The 22,444-nt window shown below is 36.5% G+C and overlaps 1 protein-coding gene across 4 annotated transcripts in view; it reads right to left on the reverse strand.

Annotated features, from left to right (window-relative positions):
* The window catches only part of MMH-1 (MUTM homolog-1), a 228,987-nt gene extending 207,464 nt beyond the window's left edge, over positions 1-21,523 (reverse strand). For 2 of the 4 annotated variants that reach the window (XM_089832978.1, XM_089832979.1), the window contains exons 1-2: positions 20,805-21,379; positions 16,211-16,262 (exon numbers count right to left, since the gene is read on the reverse strand). In XM_089832978.1, the coding sequence (XP_089689104.1) occupies positions 16,211-16,262; positions 20,805-21,033 (281 nt within the window). In that variant the 5' untranslated portion in view covers positions 21,034-21,379. Of the gene's footprint in view, positions 1-16,210; positions 16,263-20,804 lie in introns of all 4 variants that reach the window. The other 2 variants (XM_089832980.1, XM_089832982.1) reach the window with 2 other exon arrangements.
* Between the last annotated feature and the right edge of the window lie 921 nt (positions 21,524-22,444).

Consider the following 22,444-nt stretch of genomic DNA (forward strand, 5'->3'; position numbering starts at 1 on the left):
AGAAGAAGGATTTTAAACCCTAGCCGCCATGAGAGCTTCTCCTTGCAATTTTCTATTGTTTGTGGGTTCGGAAGCCATGAATCTGTTGTTATTTCTTGTGTTGGATGGAAATATGCTTGTTGTCCAAGTCGTGGCTAATGGTATCCTGCATCTCATGGCTCCATTTCATTCACGTGAGTTTCATTTTTTTTTTGCTATTTCATAGTTATTGTGGCTGCGAGTGCTCTGCATTTATCTCATTCTACGGCTCTTGGACATTTTCTACTTTTTCCATTTTGTAAGTCATTTACATTTACACAAGCTTTAGAGCGAGCACTCTGTAGTAATTGGCGACTAGATTGATATTTATAGTTCTGTCTTTGACGCAATATAGATAATGATGGAGGTAGCTCCTTATGTTTTTCTGTAGAAACAAATAGCTTTCCAACCCCCTCAAATTGCACCAAAGGCCACCATGCTCTATACTTCTTTCCTTCCTCAATGTGCACAATTCCAGCCAACTTCTTCGTTGCTGACATTGCAATCGCTATTTCAGCTTTTGTATTTTTTGCTTCACTGCACAAAACCTCACTGACCTTGTCCCCGACTTTTAAAGGGTGCCATGGTCTACATTTCTTCCCTTCACCACTATCCATATCTCCATCCATCTTAATTACTGATAGTGTGTTATCAATTTCAGCTATTGGATGTTTTGTACTCATGCAGAAAACAACACCATCCTTCTCAACTTGTGAAGATTGAGTGGTGAGATCTTGATTGCTGGAGTTTTCCATGGTTTTGGAAGAATGTTGATTTGAAGTTATTTCACAAGTTCTAACAAAAGGCTTAAATGGAAGAGTTATTGATGCCTTGATGTGCTCCAGTTTGTTTCTTACATTATCCTGCTCAGTGTCATACATTTTATAACTCGTTTCACTCTTCTGTTTCGACTTTGAAGATCCCAACATAGCTCCCAAGCCCCATCCTAATCTCTTTTGTGCTTGGACCAATGGCTCCTTAGCTTCTAACACAACTATGTTTCTATCCACTATAGCTCCCTCCTCAATGGCCAACTTTGGATCCAAGGAATTTTGATAAGATGTGTTCCTCTCAGTTGGGATAAAATCTCCAGAATTAAAACAACCCGTAGATCCATTTGAATGAAGATCTTCTTGTTTTACGCACTGATTTTTGTTGACAAGGTTTTGTTCTTCGCATCTCTTGGAAGAAACACCTTCTGGAGCCTGCAGCGAAAGCAAGTTATTTGATGGGGATTGGCAATCCAGATTCCTTTTAACATCATTAAGAATTGGCTAGCTTTCCTTCGCAATATCCCATTTTTTGCCAAAAAATGATGATGCAGAAGCACGGCCCACTACAGCAGAAGACTTTCTCTCATTGTGAATTGCTACTTTCTCACTATAATCAATTTCTCCAATATTAGCTTCCTGGGAAAAGGAATCTTTGTCATCTATCATTTTAGTATCACTTGAATTCCTAGAGAACATTGTAATTTCAATGTCCAACTGGTCACTTGATGAAAGATTATCATCGTGGGTTTGAGAATATGACACATATCTTTTGTAGTTGTATCAGCAGATATAGTTAAAGGCTGATTATCAATCTATGGCGTCTCCCTATCTGTTTTTTCATCAGGAGTTTGGAGTGGTGGCTATGATGCAATATTCATTGCCTTTGTCCCTTTTAACTTTGCTTGTTTAATAACACTAAGTACAACAGCAAGACTATGTTCAACAAAAGGATGTCTGCCTTTGATAAATGACCGCAACACATGTATTTTTGTAAGCATCGTCTTAGCAATTTGCAATAGCACTTTGTTCGGCAATATATACCCTGTACTCTCATCTTCTATGAGAGCTATTCCATCCCTCCATTCACATAGCCCTACAGCAACAGCAAGCTGCTCTTGACTGAAATTTCCTTCTTGTAAACCATAAACATCTTTTTGTTTATGTTGTAGCCTATTGACATTGCCAATGATTGTGAGCATGATTATAGCTGCCTTAATCCATATGAAATTGAAGTTTATTAATTGCCATTATTTTCTAAAGCTTTCTTCTATATGTGCATCTATTCATACTGAGAATGGGGCTTATTTGAAACTCTAAGAATCTTTAATGTTAAATATTACAAACAAATGTAAAATTCAGAAAATGATGCTCTCAGAAAATCACCGATGTCTCCTTTTCCGTTGTTTTTCTAGGGATTCTAAGTGCGCAACTACCTAAATCACCCTATTTTGGTCATAACCCAGAAATCATTTGTCTTGATTCCTTCTCAATCACCCAAAATGTGCCCCGCAATATCACTGTATTTTCTTGGTGATTGCAACTCATACTCTATTTTTTTACCATCTCTAGTCCACTCTGTATTTATCCTTTGCACTTTTATTTTCATATTCACATTCCTATCTTTACAACCTTGCCGATCAATCCTTGAGTCCACCTGTAGCTTGCTACCTATTTTGCTTATTATGTTCTTTCTGATTGTTATCTTCTCTGTTGTACACGCTTGAAAACTTTATCCCTGACTGTATACTTGTAGAGTTCCAATTCCTCCATGATTCGATTGAAAGGTTTCATACCTGTAACATATGTATGTCCCTTTGACAATCTCCTCGTGTCTTCAATCTTTTGTTATGGTTCAACTAGAAGGTCCCATACATGTAATTTTCGTATGCCCCCTCAACAATCTCCCCATGTCTTTAGCCTTCGCCTCTACATGATTTGACCAAAAGGTTTCACGCTTGTAATTTATGCGTGTTCCTTCGATAGTCTCCTCAGTCCTTCAGTCTTGGCCTCTACATGTCTCAGTGAAAGGCTTCATGCGTGTAATTTATGCAAGATCCTTCAACAACATCAAACTTCATACTTGTATCTGCACATGAAACAAACTTATTAGCATAAAACTTGTTTTGCTTTCAGATATCTCTCTTGCCTTCACATCTTTTAATGCAGTTATCTGAATAATTACATTATAGGAGCACCAAGTAGTGTAGAGATAATTGGAAAGATTTCCATTGCTTAGTTCGTATGAACTGACCCTCCTTTTTTTTCATTTTTGCAGGTCTATTCCTAGATGGAGATGTGGGCTCAAACCTTCTTCAACATTTAGATCAATGATCCTTCCATTCAAGCAATGGAGGCCTTTCCCCTTATCTTTTCAATCCTCTTTTGTTTATACAGTGTGTTTATTCGGATATTACGTTAGGAGCCGAGAATGCTTCTGTGGTATCTGAATGCATTGTATTAAGTACTGTTTAAAATTTGAACACTTTGTACCTTATCAAAATAGTTTTGAATATCTCAATAAAAAATGTACTATTTTGGTACTTGTATCTTGAATAAAAACGATCAATTTTACTTGTTTATTGATTTTTGTGCTTTACTTTCTGCATCCATTCCATTCTGTAATATGTATGCTCAGCAACTTAAAACACCTAGCTCAGTATAAAGGCAAGCATAACATAGCAATTTAGGAGGTATGTTAAATTGGTAACAGCTATTTCATGTTATAATTTGGTGTTGTCAAGTTGAAGCCTCTTAAGGGAGAAGTGTGAAGAGAAAGCTAAGTTGCACAATTTCATGATAAATATGACTCCATTTGTGAGGTATTGGCATCCAAATGTCTATTGCTTTTTATTAATCTCTTGTGAGGCTTTAACTGAGTTTGGTAAATACAATCCATTGCTGAAGTATAATGGATTTGGTTTGAGTTTTGGTGTCTAAATTTAGTAACTTCTCATACTATGTCTTTTGTGGTTGAGAAGTGATTTGCTTGCTGAAGAATTTGGTGATTAGGAATATTGATTTGTGTGCCCAATTATATCTACTGTGGAGCGAGGGTTTATTCTGAAAATTGGACTTAATATAAGAATTGCCACTAAAGAATTTGATAATTTAGGATACCCCAATGTGTGTGATTTGTATGACAATCTGGAGTATTGGATTTCCAGCTTGAATGCCAAGAGTTTCCTGTATTTGGCGTGGTCTAATTCTACAATATTGGCGTCTCAAACTCTTGTCTTCCAATGCCATGATTTCCTCGACTCCGGCATGCATTTTCTGGTATTTTCAAGAGAACATTTGAAAGGGTTGAGAGCCCTATCGGGCTGCTTGGTTATCTCCAAGGTTGGATGTTACCTCTCCACTTTCTGTGCAAGTTACATCTACATGATTGGACGTCCAGCTAATGAATTTGGGTGTCTAAAATACTGATTTTGGGCGGCATTATTTTGCTCCTTTGGCTTCATCATTTCAGCGCTACCAAACACAGCTGGAGGCATCGCTAATTTCTGTTGGTCGCGATTGCATACTGGCTGCCTGAGACACATGCACAGGCCCTATTATTGACGTTGCATTTGGCGTTTGACTGCACCATTATCTCTCATGATTTGGCATGAGTCTGCCCAACCCTTTTGAGTGACTGTTACTGACAAAAACGAGATGTAGAGAATAGATGATGTGAAGGCAAAATCCTATCCCTGTTGCAAATCGAGCATGCTGTTGTTCAAGTTTTAATTGCATCATTGTAATTCTTTGTTCTGTTGTCAAAGCGGTAGTTAACAAACTTTAATTGCAATAAACCTCAAAGTTTAGGAAATTGGTATTTAATTACAGTTTCATCTCATAGCTAGTTGAGAATTTAGCTTTGCAAGTGATTATTAGCAAATCTTCAATTGCAAGTGCAATCCCTTTTTTGGTAGTTGGCATTAATATTTATAATATTTTGAGTGGTATTCCATAGTCAAAGAGTATAATTACTATAATAACTAAAAACATCTGAAAATACATATTACCTAGTTTGAGTAGTGTGAGCCAGGGGGGTTAATATCACCCTAAGACGTCAACTTTTCCACTCTTGGGAATCCTTCATTCAAGGTGTCAGTGAGAGTGATGATCTTCCCAAATTTGACAGGTTGAGAGCTGATTGCATTCAGGAAGAATCAAAAGATAAGAATTTTGAGTCAGCCCATAATCCCAAGAAAAAGAAATATTTTTCTAGGATTCAGTTTTTCAAATGTGACATATTTGGACACTTTGCTAGAGACTGTACCTCAAGACCAAAGCCTCAAGCCGATGTTGCAATTGTTGAGAACTCTTCTCCTCAAAGAGCGTCGAGTGAAAATTCTTAAGGTTTCTTATTTATTTCTGCAATTTCTAGCAATGTTCCTACTAACAGTAATACATGGCTGATTGATAGTGGAGCATCTCGTCATATTATTGATCATCGTGAGCACCTCTCCAACTCAAAAGAAAAGGATTCTCATCCTCTACTTATCATTAGCGATGATGCATGTTATACCCTGTAGGGTGCAAAGACTTACCAATAGGGTACAGAACAACTTGGAACAACCTAAAGAGAGCATTTGAAGAAGAATTTAAATTGTTGAGAGATGAATATGAAATAATAGCAAAAATCAATAATATGAAGCAAGGAAAAAAATGAGGATGAACAAGCCTATAGTTGTAGGCTCAAAGAATTGCTTCTTACGTTGCAAACCTACTAGCCAATGTGCAAACAAAGAGATGGTTTATTGAAGGGTTGACCTCTTCATTGGTGGATCCCATTCTTTATATGTCGATGTGTAAGATCAGGCAATGGACATCATCAATGTGTTGGCTAAAAAATTTGTATGTCACTAACTACGACTTACAAAATTATCAGATTTAATAAAAACACTTAGAACTGAAGCCCAAAGTCTTTAGCTCTAAATTATCAGCCACTGCTATATTTTACAATTTGTCCTCCTACAGCACAAACTCTTCAAAAGTTCAAATTGGCTCTGAATGCAACAGGCAGCTCAAAGTCTGCACAATTAAATTCAAATCCCTCTTGAGTGAACCTCTAAAACTCACAATCAACATCCAAAAAATGTCATCACATAACACCTTGAATCAACACAAAGTTTGAAAGCAAGTTGTCTCTTTTATTGAAAGCAATTTGATTTACATCCAAGCACAAAGTCTTAGAGTGCACAATACAAATTGGTAGAATTTTCTTGCCTTGCAAAAAGATGATTATTTACAATGAGCTCTCACCTTTATATAGAAAAATAAAAGAGAGAAAGGTGGAGGAAAAAGTGGAACAACCTCAACCACCTTGACTTATCTCTAACTAACTACTTTGACTTTGTTCAAAATTGCATGCCTAATGCGATTGCAACTTAACTACATGAGCTAGTTACACAAGTGCATGTTATTTTGTACTTACAACATAGATGCTCTTTACATGCAGAATTCTTACTACTATTCTACTTAAAGCATATGAGTATTTGATTTGAAGTATTCACATGGTATCACTATCAACCATCTCTCCAAACTTTCATAGGCACTTGCATACAACTACAGCATCTAGTTCACTAGTGCGTTGCGAGATCATTGTAACCTTCCTGAGTATAGCTTGTTGTTCCAATTATCTCTTTATTACGAATCTCCATTTGATTTTGCAAATTCTTCAATGAATACTTCCATCTTGCAAATGTAGCCATTACACTAATGTTGAAGTCATCTATGTAAAGCTGTAAGTGGATGACCTCTGCAAACTCTGTGAGAACATCTCCTTGATTCTTGAGTCTGTTATTTTCAGTAATGATTCCGCGTGATAGCCCTCTGAATGTCTCTCTGTTCATGCTTTCAGTTATCCTGGCTACTGCCACCTTTGCATCTTTGACAAGTCCTTGTAGAATGTGCTCTTTGTTGGTCATCACATGTGCATAATCATGGTACATCTCAATAGATGTGATGACTTCGTACTCACACAAGACGTCCAAATCAATCTCCATCACGCTGATCTTGGCACCAATATTCTCGTCCAGCAACTCGAGTTGATGATTTAGTGACTTGAGAATGTCATTTAATCCAGTAATAGTCGCTTTCCCTTTTGTTGGTGTAACATCTCTTGACATTGCCAAATGGTGTGCTTATGCAACTGTTATATGAAGGTTCCATAGTGTAAGAACATCATCATATGAGGAGTCCACAGCAAGCAGTTGCTGTGAAAACACATATTTTAGGCAAGGTATGGATGGGGAGAATGGATGAAATGATTGTGGACAGCGAATGAACAAATGGGTCAAGCTCAGAATGGCTCAAAAATGGCTAAAATAACCAAAAACAGATTTTTTAGAGTGGATTGCATATGCGAACAGCAAGCTTGGGATTGAGCAAGCGGAAAGATAAATAACACATTGAGCATCTCATGTTTTAACAAGTGCAAAATGTGAAACTCTATTGGTAAGCATGTGGGACAGACATTAACCATAGGGCCAACCATATGGAGGTATATAGAATGCATAATTGTGGGGTTTTAACTTGCATTCGCATGTGAGGGAAAAACGAACTTATCTTTCTTTTAAGAACAGGATTTTACACATGACTGCATATGCAATTAAGACGTGCAAGGAAACTTGCAATAAATTTATAACAGTTTCCATATAACCCATAATAGATCTAAAATAAATATGTAATTGAAATCCACATGCAAAAGAATAGACAACATACCCACAAAAATGTAACACAAGATATAACCTGGGAAACACTCATTGAGGGAAAAACCGAGCGTCCAAAAGCATCCATCACCACAAATTATTTAGCAAAATCACCATTGCAATACAACCATGGAAGTCTTCAAAGCTATAGCCACAACCAAGCAATCAATGTGAACAAGCATGAAAACACACATCCCATGCTATGCTTCCAACCGTCACACATGCTCCCTTGGCTAACCTATCAAGCCTTGTCTTGCTCGACTTTTCTTTTTGCCTTTTGCCCTACTTGTCTTGTCTCTACAACTACTCTTGTGGTTGCTTGTATAGTAGCAAGTGCCACAAAACCACCAAGTGGTATTACATTAACCATGTGCTAAAACCGTGTGCTACCTAACCCATTGACCCCACATTTAATATTGGATATTTAATTATTTTCCCCAATATTAAATAATTACATCAAATATTATCACAATGTTACAATACAACTCATCAAGTGTATCTCATAGAAATCTTTAAATGTTGCACGTCCATCTAGGTGCTCCTAGGTGCAACATTACATAATAAAATAAAATAATATAATATAACAATATTATGCAATGTGTGCAACACACATAATCTCAACAATATGAGACCTTGCATATGCAACTTTGGAGAAGAACGGAAGACAAAAGGAACAACTTCATATGCACAAAAACATGCAAATCTGAAAATGGAAATGACAAAGATTTGCATTCACAAGCAAACAAATACATACATCAATGCCTTGAGGGAACTAATAAAGGAATTTTACCTCAACTCCACCAAAAATGAGAAAACAAATCTTAATCCAAATTTTGAGCAAATCTGAAAGAAATCCAAGAGATTTAGGATTTTAGATTTGTCCAATATCACAAGACTTATATAGATTTCGAATTTCAAACATTGAAGATAGTCAAGATTCGAATTTGGACATGTGGAGATAGTTGGAGAGATACAATGCACGAAAAATGAAACTAAAACTTTGACCAAATTAAAGCCATGTGCAAATGCATTCGAAAATGGTGTTTAGGGCATCATTTTAAGCTTGGAATGATGAAGAACAAGCTGGAAATAAAATACATACCTTAGGAAGCTCTTTGGAATGATTGGAAACCAAAATCCACCAAGAAATGCAATGCTTTTGGTAGAAAACGTGCCCTAGACGAGCTGTTTTTGACCAAAAGCATGTAACATATGACATGCAATCACTCCAAAAAATGCCACTTCTGAAAAATGCCCAAAATACCTTATATTTGGGTTCAAAAGGTGACTTTTTTGAGTGAAAACATGTGCCCGAGGATTTCTAATACTTGGATGCACATTTAGATAGTGTTTACATATGAAGATGATGCACAATGACCCTCCAAATTCACGCTGAAAGTGAAAAATGGGATTTCTTGCGTGAAACGCACATAAAAAACAATGTCTTCTTCCTCAAAAAATCGCCACTTTGCCCTAGATAGAGGAAAACACAATTTTGGGAGCAAATGCATGTTATCAAATACATGCATATCCACCAAAAATTGCCACCCTTAGTTGACCATTTCAATTGCCAATGAAAACGCATTTTTAGAAGTATATGCATATTAGGAAATATATGCAACATGATATAAAATCTCCACTTTTGCTCCAAGTGGAATTTACAAGTATGAACACACATTTCAATAGCATTTACATGTTTTATTAACCATATGCAATTGGCTCAAAAATCGCCACTAATGACTTAGAATTAAAGGAAAGCATATTTTTTAATTAAAAACATATGTATTTGGGTCCAAAATCACCACTTTGGCTTTAAATGAATAAAGAATTCATCTTGATTTAACATTTACATGTAAATGAGTTTCAAAAACCTACTTTAAATGGTGATTTAAAAACACATGCATTTAATTATTAAAAATGAACTTTAAACACAATTACATATGCAATCGCATTTAAAAAGCACACTTTTGATACTGTTGGGACTTAGAATTTATTGAAAGTAGATTTTCATGGAGTATTTTGCATGTAGATATATGCAATCTAAAATAAAAATCCCACTTATACACTTAAGTTGTCTCATGTAATTTTATTTAATATTTAACTATATTTTTAATAAAGTAACATGAAAAATAACCTTGAAATAAGCTATTTTCATGAAACATTAAAAAACTATGGTCACATCTACTCAGAATGAGTTGAAATTTAAAATGGACCACAAAATCCACTTTAAATATCAAATATAACTTTATATCGTGCAATTATCAATAATAAGCCCACTTTTATGAGGTTTTTTAATAAAAATATGCAGTTGACCTGGAAAACCCCACGCCCCTTATATAACTTGAGCTAGACAACTCTATTTTGGACCTAAGCTCGAATCGAGTGGAATTCCAAGGGCTATTCACCTAAGGCAAAAACAACAACAAAAACTATTTACAAAACAAAGAAAAAAAAATAAAAGACGAGAAAGTTAACCAAAAATCGAGTGTTTGCTATGGGAGAAGGAAAACTCTTCCCTACAAAAAATTGGGGATAATCTCAATAGAAACCCTTCAAAAGAACACATAGACAAGCCTACACAAAGAACAATTTGGATATACTGAATTGTTTTCATGATGCCTCATCATTGTGTTAAAACAAAGAGGATGTGCCTACGAATCCATGAGAAAATTCCGTAGGGTTGGCTCAATTTTGTGATGTTAAAATTGATGACAACACAGTGAAAACAAAACATCCCAAGAGAAGAAAGTTAGCGACGATGATAATACGTTTGGAAGCACCGACAAAGAATCTAAGACTAGATAACCCCAAGAAAAGACATGATGTTGACCCTAAAGAGTGACGTGATGTAGATGGAGTCAACGGATGACAAAGAAAACAAAAGTACTAATGATGGCAAGGATTTGTGGTGCACCAACTACAAAGTCAAAGACTGCACGAAGGTCAACTAGCCAAAGAAATCCTTCCTTAACATTTGTCTGGTACTAGTTCATTCCATTAAGGAAGGCACGTACAACTTGAAGACCAGAAGCACACAAATGCTCTTCACCCAAAGGGAGTAGGCAACTTTGCCAAGCACACCACCAAGGCCACTTGCAAACTCCAATGCCTCATTAGGTGCATACTACAACAGTCGACAAGGGAACAACAGTAACAACAATAGAAAAAATACGACCTAGAAGCCGAATCCAGTAAGATGCGAAAGGACGACCCAGAGCAATGGAAGTTTGTTGTGCAAGTAGTGTGGTTTGGGCAACTATGAAGACACTGACTTCTGGAAGTAGAAGAAAGCAAATATGTTAGACAAAAACACCTCGAGGAGGTATTGGTGATCACCATACATCACATGAAGAAAGCGATGTACCCTGACCCCCATATGGTGAAGGAAAGACTGCGAGAAGCCAAGGCCAATATTCAACAGTAATAAAGGAGGAACGAAAAACAAGTAATAGAGGAGGAAAGAACCTCACATGATGTTGCCAGTACTCCCTTGTAGTAAAAGTTTGAAAACACCATCATGAGACAAATGTTGCAAGCCATTTGTACCTGTACATGATGAAAGCCTCAAAGACTATGTCACAATTGAAGGTGGTCCTAACCAAAGTAGTTGCTAAGAGCACAATCGGCCAAGGCAATGGTGAGTTGACAAAGGAATAACAAAGAAACAGTCCAACCACTAATCCGAAATTGCTAGCAATAGGTTTTGGCCAGAAACCTCTAGTAATGGTGATAAAATTAATGGGATGGAAGGTAACAAATACCATTGTCAACGAAGGCTCCGGCATGAATTTATTTTGAGAGGAGACATGGAAGGCCAACACTCTAGCCGTCAACCTTCCATTTGGTAGGTGTCGACTAACACAACATAAAACTCACCACCTTGGACAATAGATCAATCAAGGAGCCAATAAACAGATCTAAGTTAGAAATCTATCAAGAGAGGAAGTTACCAATTGTAGGAATCAACATGTTGGGATATAGAACCAACAGGGACTACAATCGGATGCACTTGGGAGATTGAAGAGTAACCATTGATAACAGAAGAATCGTACAAGATAAACTTTGAATAGACAGAACCCATGATGGCACCAGAGGAACTGTTCGCAAGAAAGCATATAGAAGGTATTTTCGTTCCCAGGGTATGTAAACATCTTACGAACGCACTATTCAATACACTGACATTATGGGTACGAATAAATGACTACTAGAAACTGAAGGCACCTAATAAAGGGAGGCCAAAAGGGTATGTGGCATATGAAATTGATGAGGAAGGCAAAAGGAAACGAAAGGAGGAACAACCCAGGAGATGGATGAGGTTCAAGGGGACATGGAGGAGATAGAGTTGTAAGACTTTGTTGTAACTCTCAAGGTCATGGCTAAACATGGTCATGAAAACTGACAACTTGTGCATTGCAGAAGGGGATGACTACACTAAACACATCACTGAAAAATGCAATGCCAAAGGAAGGGAAACTCTATACCTGCTTACTTTCAATGCATTAAGAAACATAATTTTGAACCTTGTTAGACCTCTAACAATGGAAGAAGAAGCAAATATGGTGCTGCAAGTACAATGGTTGCCACATGGATGACTTACAAGGGTACGGGACAAGCACCCCTAATGGACAAGATATTTGCTCTCAAATGCATTGGAATGTATTGTATAAACAAATGCTACAAGATACCTCTAGGAACCTATATGTGGGAATACGCATTCGAAGTTATGGTCTCCAATAACAAAACACAAGGAATGAGAAAAGAAAATGAACAACTGAAGAGGCAAAGAGGTGAGATAAAGATGGCAAGACTGGAGGAATTAAAAGAAGCAATCTGCACCAAAGGAAGAAAAAATTTAAAAAGAATAAAACACAAACGCACAAAGGGCCAAGGACGCAAGGATACATGCCCCTCACAAAGTGACAAATAAAAATGTATGAAAGCCTTGTAAAAGATTTTAAGTCAAGAATATGAAATTGAGAAAAAAAAAAAAGAATTTGAAAAGATTGAACCTAGGAGTTTGTGGATGAAAAAAGAAAAGTGAAAAAAGTGAAAAGAAAAACATTGTTTCTGAAAATGGCAAGACTAGAAAATATCCTTAAAAAATAAATAAGGGGCAACTAAGGAAGGTAATGAGAGAAATAAAAGTAACATTAGAAGGGCTATGAAGTAAAGGAATTTTTCTTTCCTTATAAAATTATAATGTTTTGAGAAAATCATAGCCCTGGAAAGAAAAGCGTACATCTACAAATTGTCATTGAAAAAGATTGATGGTTTAGAAAAAACTAAGGAGAGCTATCACAAGAGGGAGAGGTTCTAAGTGATGTTGCACAAGGGGAAATTGCAAGGAGACAAGGACGATAAGTTTGTGGTCATACAAAAGAATGGAAATCAAACAGTCGTACAAAGGGTGTGGAAGAGTGAACCGTACAGACACCAATATTGTAAAAGTATTGCTATTGTACAGACGATCATCATACCAGCAAAGGACACCCTACAAATCTTCACTATATAAACAGAGTGTACTAAACAAATTGGCTATCATACAACACAACCTCGTACAATGGAGGAGGGACAGAACACCCATACAGTTGGGAGTTGTACAAAAGTACATGGTCGTATGATATAGACTCATACGAACAGGGTAAATGCAGCTTGTACCAAACATAAAGGGTCTTACTAGACGAAACAAATAAGGACTCACGTACATTGTGCGCACAAGAATATTGCAATCAACGGGGTCTATATGGACAAGCAAAGACACATGACGAGTGCAAGGAGTAAGGACCGTACAAGTGTTGTATGGCTAAAGGATTAAAAGCAGATTGTACGGCTAGAAGATGACAATGGTGAGAGGTAGTTATGGGGACCCCAACACATAGAGTTCATAAAATATAAAGACAACGATAGATATGGCGACATCCAAATTGAAAAAGAAGATACGGACAAAGCTACAACAGAAGCATGAGAGGGAGATGGTGAAATCCCTCATGTTTGAGAGTGCTACTGACACAAAATGTCACACATGGTCAGAAAGCACTCCTGATGATCACATAAAAGACTCCTTGCAAAAGGTCGAGATAGACAAAATAATTCTATTGTCTATAATCAACTTTCAGGAATTCAAACTGGTACTACATACGATAGTTGTAGGATATGATTGTCATTTACACAAGTCTATAACACAATACTTGGGGCACATGGTAGGAGTAACCTTCTAGCCAAAGGAATTCACTAGAGTATTCGGTGTTCCCTCCCAGGACCATTCTGTAGTGAAACCCTCATCCAAAATCTCTTCCAAGAAAAAGACACAATACTAAAGATGGCCAAACCTATCTACACAGGAATATGACAACCTATGGAGTAGTAGCAATAGTCAAGAGTTAAAAAAGCCATTCATCCTTTCACCTAAGGGGAAATGTATACTGGACTTGGTGAAAACCAAGCTTACCATTCTATAGTGAAACCCTCATCCAAAATCTCTTCCAAGAACAAGACATGATACTAAAGATGGCCAAACCTATCTACATAGGAATATGACAACCTGTGGAGTAGTAGCAATAGTCGAGGGTTGAAAAAGTCATTCATCCTTTCACCTAAGGGGAAATGTATACTGAACTTGGTGAAAACCAAGCTCAAGGTCAAGCAGAGCATTAGACTTAGCAATGTAGATAATGTGTATGAATGGTATCATGTTGGGACAAGTTTATAATTCTTGAGCACATATCGGAGAGAGAGGAAGAATTACTCCATATTTAGCCAATACATATTATTTTCATGCCAATTGAATGCTTTTGTCCACTATGAAGGTGGAGGTTTTTTAATTTTCCTAGCCAAAATTTTGATTTTTGATGCCATTTGAATGCTTGGGTGCACTTTGGGGGTAAAGAAGGATTTTTCCTTCCCTTAGCAAATTTTTTAATCTATTCTTGCGCATACTTTGGGGGTAAAGAAGGATTTTTACTTGCCTTAGCCAATTTTTTTAATTTTTCATGCCATTTAAATGCTTGGATGTAATTTGGAGGTAAAAGAGGATTTTTACTTGCCTTGGCCAAACTTTTTTCCTCCTCTCCTAGAATTTCTTGTCATACTTTGAGAGGAATCCTCCTTTCCTTGAGATTTGTGGGAGAATTTTTCCTTGTCATAGCCAAAAAAAATTATGTTTTTCCTCCTCTTCTAGAATTTCTTGGTACACTATCCTTAGAGGATGAATTTTAAATTTGTGAAGAATATTCCTCCTCTAATAAAGAGTGCCCATATAGAATTTCTTGGTGCACTTTGGTCTTGAAGGAGGATTCTAAAACATGGTCAAAATTTCATCATCTATTTCCTTGTTCATCTCACTAGGCTTGGAATCACTCATAGTTAACATTCAACTATTATCAAAATAGACTTTACTAAAAATTGTACGTTCGTCCAAACTCAAAATTAAGCCAAATAGAGATACGGTGAAACTTACTAAACACAATAAGTTCTTCGAAACACTCAGAAACATCACTGGCAGGCCTCTTGAAGGTTTTTTTGAACACTTCAGTCAAATTTCACCTTTAAAACCCTTTTGATCACAAGCTCTCTTTTAGCCTGTACGATAAAAACCCTCAAAGAAAATGTCATCAGATTTTGGACTTAGCACAATTTACCAATGTATTTCAAAGGTTGGGAGATGACACTGGCTGCAAAAAGACTTTTCTTATTCAACAAAAAGAGGGGAGGCACATTTGCAATGGGGTGATGTGTGGAAAAGTCATTACAAAACTAAACATAGTTGAATGGGATTTTTATATGTCAAAAGAATTGTCTGAAATTGCCAACATGAAGATGAACGAACACGGAGTAATGATTGAGAAAAATTTCTCCCATAGAAGCAAAAATCTCCAAAAATCCTAATTATTCCCAATTCTTTGTGAATCAGTCCCATGGATGATTTTTACCTTTAAAAATTCCATTTTTTGTGTATAAATCTCATGGTTGATTTTCCCTCAAGAGCCTTGTCTTTTTCAAAAATTGTTGATTGTGAATTTCAACATTTTTTGCATTTAAATCTCATCAAAAATCTTAATCAGCCTTTCTCCAACTTGTGAAACCCTCAAAACCAACAAAAAGGTAAACTATTTTATCACTAACACAATCACACGATATTTTTGCAGCACAACTACAAATGGAAGCTCATTGGCATATGTATAGAAATGTAACTAATTTCCAACTTGCAAGGAGTCAGGAGGTGGTGCATCTAAGTTAAAAAGGTGTCAGTTTTACATTCTATAATTCGACGCCATATGAATAATATATACGCAAAAATAAACTAATGCATACAAACAGATAAAATAACTTGTTAAATGATATTTTCAATGTGCACCACAAGGACCTTTCAATTTAAATGCACAAAATAAAATATTTTATCTATGCTATTTTGGTGAAGCTTCCATCCAAGAAGAGTATATTAACTTTTATGTGAATAGTCTATATTGCAAGGTTATATTTTAGCAGGCTGTTCATACTCGATGCAGATCAACAATTGAGAACTCTTAATGCGTGTCAATTGTTGCAACCAGCAACCAAAAAATTGCCATTGACCACTTTTCTTTGAATCTCAGCATCTGGAACTTAAAATTTCTAATAATATATTCTACTGCATGTCGGAAACCAAAAACCAATTTTTTAAATATTTATTATCACAAAAGCAGACAGGCCAAATAGACCAAAATTACAAGAAATGGTGCTTACCTTTTATACTTGGTAACACTTACACCCTTGATATATACTGCACCTGTCATTCCTAAAACATTCCAAGAATAATTCTCAGCATTTACTCTTCTGACCTAAAACTACAAATAAAGTATGCTATTACTTGTTATAAAGCCCAACTAAAAAGTATAAAATGTACTCAAGCAGATCAATCGATGATATTAGTGCATGCTTAGTTTATAAATTTTAATGTACTACAATGCATTTTGTTTCATTTTGACTTTGTAATAAGTAGAATATGGTAAAGGTCAAGATTATAATCTTTTATATATTTCCAATTCTGTACATGTGCTGGCAGGATGATTGCAGAATATTAGAAAAGGCCTTAGCCTATTCAGCAATTCGACTTATTGTGTTCCTACTTAGTTAACGACTTGTTACCCCCATGTAACTCAGCTGTATATTTATTCCCTGTGCTTGTTTACAAAGGCACATTAGTTTTGATTAAAATATGTGAGTGAAAGCATACAGATCATAATTTGCCTTTATGACAGCTCCCCCTTATCAGCAAAAGAGAAAGTAGCTTTGATACTCACTTTAAACCTGTGCCTTGAATGTGTGCGAATAATATGCTTAAGGTTTATACCAACAATTAAGCAGAGACTCCAATATTTCTAAAATTCCACCATTGTTCCCTCTATCAAAGTACATCTTGAGAAGGGACGTTACAGAGCACTTAGTTTATACATTTTATTCTGTTCCTATAATGCACTTTTTTTGTATTTACCTAAATATAGAAGTGGTCAAGAATATCTCTGAATTTGCTACATGTGATGGCATGGATGATGGAAGATATTGAGCAATGCCGTGCGTGTGTGTGTGTGTGTGTGTGTTGAGGAAAGCCTTAATGATTCTTCCCTTCTGATATATATATATTCTAGAGCCGCATTTTTTGGAAGAAGGTATGAAATTGTTTTATAAATAATAGATTTATATTGATATTTTTGTTAATTAATTAATAAACAAATCTATCTATTTATTATTTTATTCTTTATTCCATATTATGATTAATATTTTTTATAAAATATTATATTAATATTTGAAATAACAAAAGTCTTATTATATATGATAATATTATGTATTTAAATAATAATATTATGTATTCTAATAATAATATCATTGATTTATATTCAGATTGTACCTGGTATTTGAACTTATATATTTTATCGTTATTATTAATTATTAGCTCTGATACCATTGTAATGTTCCATATTCTATCCAACAACCCAATTTATAGATTGGTGGTCGTATGGTGGGAAGTGGACGGTTGTACGCGGGACGGAAGTGGACAGTTGTACAAGCAAGGAGTTGGAAGAGAGGTTGGCATATAGACTGGAAGAGAGGTTGGCGTACCAACTAGATGTGGGCAATTTGCAAATGGCGGAAGGAAGGATGGTGGATGACAAATGGTAGATGGAAAATGGCAGATGTTAGATGACAAATAGCAGATGGCAGATGACAAATAGCGGATTGCAAATGACAAATAGCGGATGGCAGATGGCGAATGGTAGAAAGAATGGTTGTCATACAGAACGTAGAATGCAGAGCCCATATGGTGTAGACTCCATGTGGATGGGAAAGGAGAGGTGTACGACTTAGGGTCCATATCGTGGGCAATGGCAGATGTTGGGCACGTACAGGAGGATAATCTGTACGATACAAAAATGATGTGCGGAGTGAGTGAATGAGGTGTCATATGGTAGAATGTTGTATGTGGGAGTTGTTGTGGCCGTACGGGTGGATGTATAGTACGGAATGGAGGGAAGCAAATTAGTCTGTATGGTAAATGGTGTTGTCCGTCCGATGGATAAGAGATAGAGATGGTAGTGTAACTAGCGAAATTGGAGGTAGTAATGATAGAGGGAAGTGTTGATGGCGTACAGTAAGGGTGATAACGATAGGCGTACAGAAGAAATAAAAAATAAGTCAAATAAACGCAGAGTGATATTACCTTCGAGTTGCCAAATGAAAATAATACTGAACACTGAATATGCACAAAACATCAATTTGTGGCCAAACAAGGAATATAGTTGCAATAAAGATGGTGCTTCAATTTACTAGATCCAAGCAAAGTAATACACAGATGGAATAGGGTGAGGGTTCAATCCCACCAAAATCGGAGAGCCAAGTAGGGAAGATCTTCCACTTCTGAAATGGCGAACAATCCAAAACTCCAACAGGAATTCGCAAATACAAAGAAATAATCCAAATCGCCTACTAACAACTTCCTACATGTCGCCCATAAATACCCCTTCGAAGAAAACTCTCGAGGGTTTACAAAAGAGTGCCGACACGACAAACATCTAATGATAATTAATAAACATTGGGCTCCTTTATTAAATAAAAAGGTCCAAATAATATTATTTAGATTTTGGGACCGTTAATTATATAAAGTATTTTATTAATATTGGGGAAATTACAAATCTGAATTCGATTCACACCCGGACCCAATTTGAGGGTCTAGGCTGGGAATCCGGTAACATAGGTTTTCATCCTTAACTTGCCACGAGCATTAAAAAGGTTTTCGTCCTTCCAATTCTTAGTCCATCTTGGAGGGTTTTTGTCCTCTACCAAGATTTGGATTTTCATTCAAACTTGACACAAGCAACAAGGGTTTTCATCCTTCCAACTCTAAGTTCACCTTGGAAGGTTTTCTTCCAAACTTGATGAGCAAAATAAGGGCCTTTTGCCCTTATCCTCTCACAAACTTGGAAGGAATTTCATCCTCTCTATTTGCAAGACAATTCCTCAAATTTCAAATGCATTGCTTGAGCTTGGAAATATTTGTTAGATTATTGCTTCTTGCTTTATTTCTCTGTATTGATATTTCTTGATGGACTGCTAAAAATTCTAGAACGATGTTTGAAATGAATTATTCTTCCCACTCCATTGATCTCTCACTTATACTTTACTAGAAAAAGAGTTGCCACCTTTCACAAGAATTGAATCACCACCCTTTAGAGCAACCTTTTGAGGATAATCATTTATTTTTAGATTGATTTTCTTTCCCAATTAATTAATCTATTCCTTCCTTCTTATTTGATGACTGTTGGATGATGGATCTCAAATGCATGGATCCCACTTTTATGCCTTATTATTGAGGGAATCCCAACCTTTTACAACTACTTACTAACTTTTGAAAGCATATAACCTTTCAACCTTAAAAACTGTAATGAGCGATTATTTTAATTTTAATTAAATCTCTTTTTCATTTACGAAATTACTACTTTTGATAAATACATTAATTTAGTCTTAATCAACTTCCTCTATGGATTGTTAGCACCATATTTGACACTATCGTTAGTGAAATCACCTCACTTATATTTTTAAGGGGTCGAGACCATGGTCTTATACAGGCTGCAATCTGATTATCTAGAGGAGATAAGACAACAAGCTTATCTCTTCTTGAGTTGAAGAGACCAATAAACTCATCCAAGATTGACCCAGCGGTATATATATAATTCATGCTAAAAAATATTAAGAATGACATCCAAGATTATTCCTTATCAAATTTAGATGGATATGTGGACACATAACTCTAGAACATATGTAGGAGATTATGTTGAACTAAACTATGGAGTACACGGGTACTATATTTCTGAATTAAAAACCATAACACAAACTTATCTCTTCGTGTGTTGAAGGCAGGCCCATAAACGCACGCAAGATTTACCAAGGCAGAAAAAAGAAACAATGAAAGGCATTGCTGTGTGTAAGAAGAAATGAGATTAACATACAATCAAGCATCATCCATCCTAAAAATATCAAGGATGTGGTCCATGATTATCCCTCGTCAAATTTTAGGTAAACCCATAACCTGGAACAATATTTACCACGAAAAGTATTAAAAACGATTGGTAGTTGCAGCTAAATTGTGAAACATGGTATAAACATGTTTCCTCGTCTTGAGGAAGAATTCCCAAACTCCCCCGAGACTCACGGTGCTAAAAACTACAAATGAAATAACAAAGGGTATAGGAAAAAATAACAAATGAAATAACAAAGGGTATAGGAAAAAATAAAAATGCAATTGATATCGGGCGTGGCCAATATTTAAAGATGCCCATGTCTATTTGACATTGTGAGCAAAAAATTGGGGAAAAAAACCATTGGCAGCTATTGCTAAATTGTGACCCATTTAGCATGGCATAAACATGTTTCCTCGTGTCGAAGGTAGAACTCGTAAACTCGCCCAAGAGCTACAGCACAAAAAATAAAGGGAAAAACACGTTAGGGTATAAAAAAAAAATAAGAATGTGGTTGATATTGTGAGTGACGAATATTTAAAAATATTAAATTGGCCCATGCCTATGCATCTTAGATTGTGACGCAAACTTTACTGTTATGTTTAAGGTGGAGGCATAATCTTACCCAGTTTTCCCCAAATAATAAGAACCCTTAACCTCTGATGGGAATTCAACATATACAGAAACAGAACACTCTCTATTAAGATATTCAATGTGCCATATAAACTATGAGGAACTGTGAGTTAAACTCTTCTGGGCCTGCAAGCATTTTGCCCGTTCGGGAAATTTAATAAACAAGTAGCCTCAGCGATGCACTGCAAACATACCAAACTGAAAGGAAGGAAATGGAGGTGAATCCAGCTGCAGCCACATGTTCTTGCCCTTCCTGTGTGCAGCAATTATCATCTTGCCAACAAGTCCCTTCTCTAGCCCAGATGGAGTTATACCATCAATGACCTTAGGATCATCTGCAATCATTGCCTTGATGATCCTTTTCCCTCCACAGTGCTCTTGCACTGCCCTTCGGGCAGCCTCCACCTCAGGTAACTCGGGCATTATTTTCTTGGCTCTTCTTCTACAAACTGCCCACAGAAATGTACGCTATCACTCTCTTTTTCAAGCCAAAATCTCGATACCAGTTAGAGAATCTCCCTTTGAATTCTTCTATTTGCCCATCAAAAGACCTCCCAGACTATTTTGTAGCTCAGGTACTATTTGCTCACCGCGCTAATTCAAAATGACAAGGCAAAAGGGAGAAACGTGACAGGTAATCATTCACACCTCATGCCTTCGACTGTATACGGAAGGAAAGAAAAGCTGCGGGTTGTTAACGGATGGGAGCGCGCTTTATGTTTCTTGCAGTCCACAGCGACCATACTCGAGCCCTTCAATTGACGATCCCGTCTAGCTATAGAATGGGGAATGCACAGAAATAAACGGAGGCATGAAACGGCTACCATTTCAAATGTTAGAGGTGAAAAGTAATGTCATGGATAACTTTGTGCATTTTTTCGTAATCATTTTTTTTTTTTCGAGTTTTGTGCACAGATTTACCTAGATGAGATTAGATTTTAACGTCCACGAGGCTGAAAAAACTGTCTATGGTACACGTGGATATTTTGTTTTTGTTTTTTTTTCAAGGCGCAACTCGGAGATAAATATTGGCTTTATTTATAGATAGATAGATAGATAAAATTTTAACGTCCACGAGGCCAAAAATAGCCTATGGGACAGCAAGACAACTCAAGCAGACTTAAGTAGCGTTGTTCGCCTCTTGTGTAGACTAATGATGAGCCCCCCCAATTGCTCAATGTACTCTTCGTTGAACAGGTTATGCCAAGAACTGTCACATATAGTATCCGCAAACTTATCCCTGCTATCCTTGTAGGCCTCACATTCTAGAATAAAGTGTTGTTCAGTTTCCACTTTCCCAGAATTGCAAAATCTGCAAATTCTCTCTTCCCAAGCCTCCTTTGGCCTCTTGCAACGCCCGGTCTCACAACGAAGTTGGTGAGAGTTGGTTCTCAGCTGAGCAATAAGAATTTTAGCTCTCCAAGAAATGTTGGCTCCTATTTACACTTTTTCGAGTTGATCACAAGTGGGGTTGAACTCATTTATATAATATAGTTTCTTCCTCCCAATCTCGCTTCCCCAATTTCTCTTGCAGAATTTCTCCATAACAAAGACCTTTATTTCTTTATTACTTGTAGGGCACATATTGAAATGAATATTCCATTTACTCATCCACTTGATGTTTTGTTGCATCCATGTCCTTTTTCGCTTACATAGTGTGTCACTAAAGACAACTTTCGGCCATCTATCCTCTTCCATTTTTTCGATTCTTTTTAGATAGCTTAAAAGGCGAACCATAGCAAGTGCCTCAATAGGCGCATCCCCCATTTCACTTAGCATGATGTCATATGGAACAGTGCTTTTAATTTTAAACTTGCTTGTAATCAAGCGCTTT

This window comes from Cupressus sempervirens, chromosome 5 (assembly GCF_028749045.1).
Source record: "Cupressus sempervirens isolate cs-2001-9-10 chromosome 5, ASM2874904v1, whole genome shotgun sequence".
Classification (NCBI taxonomy): Eukaryota; Viridiplantae; Streptophyta; class Pinopsida; order Cupressales; family Cupressaceae; genus Cupressus; species Cupressus sempervirens.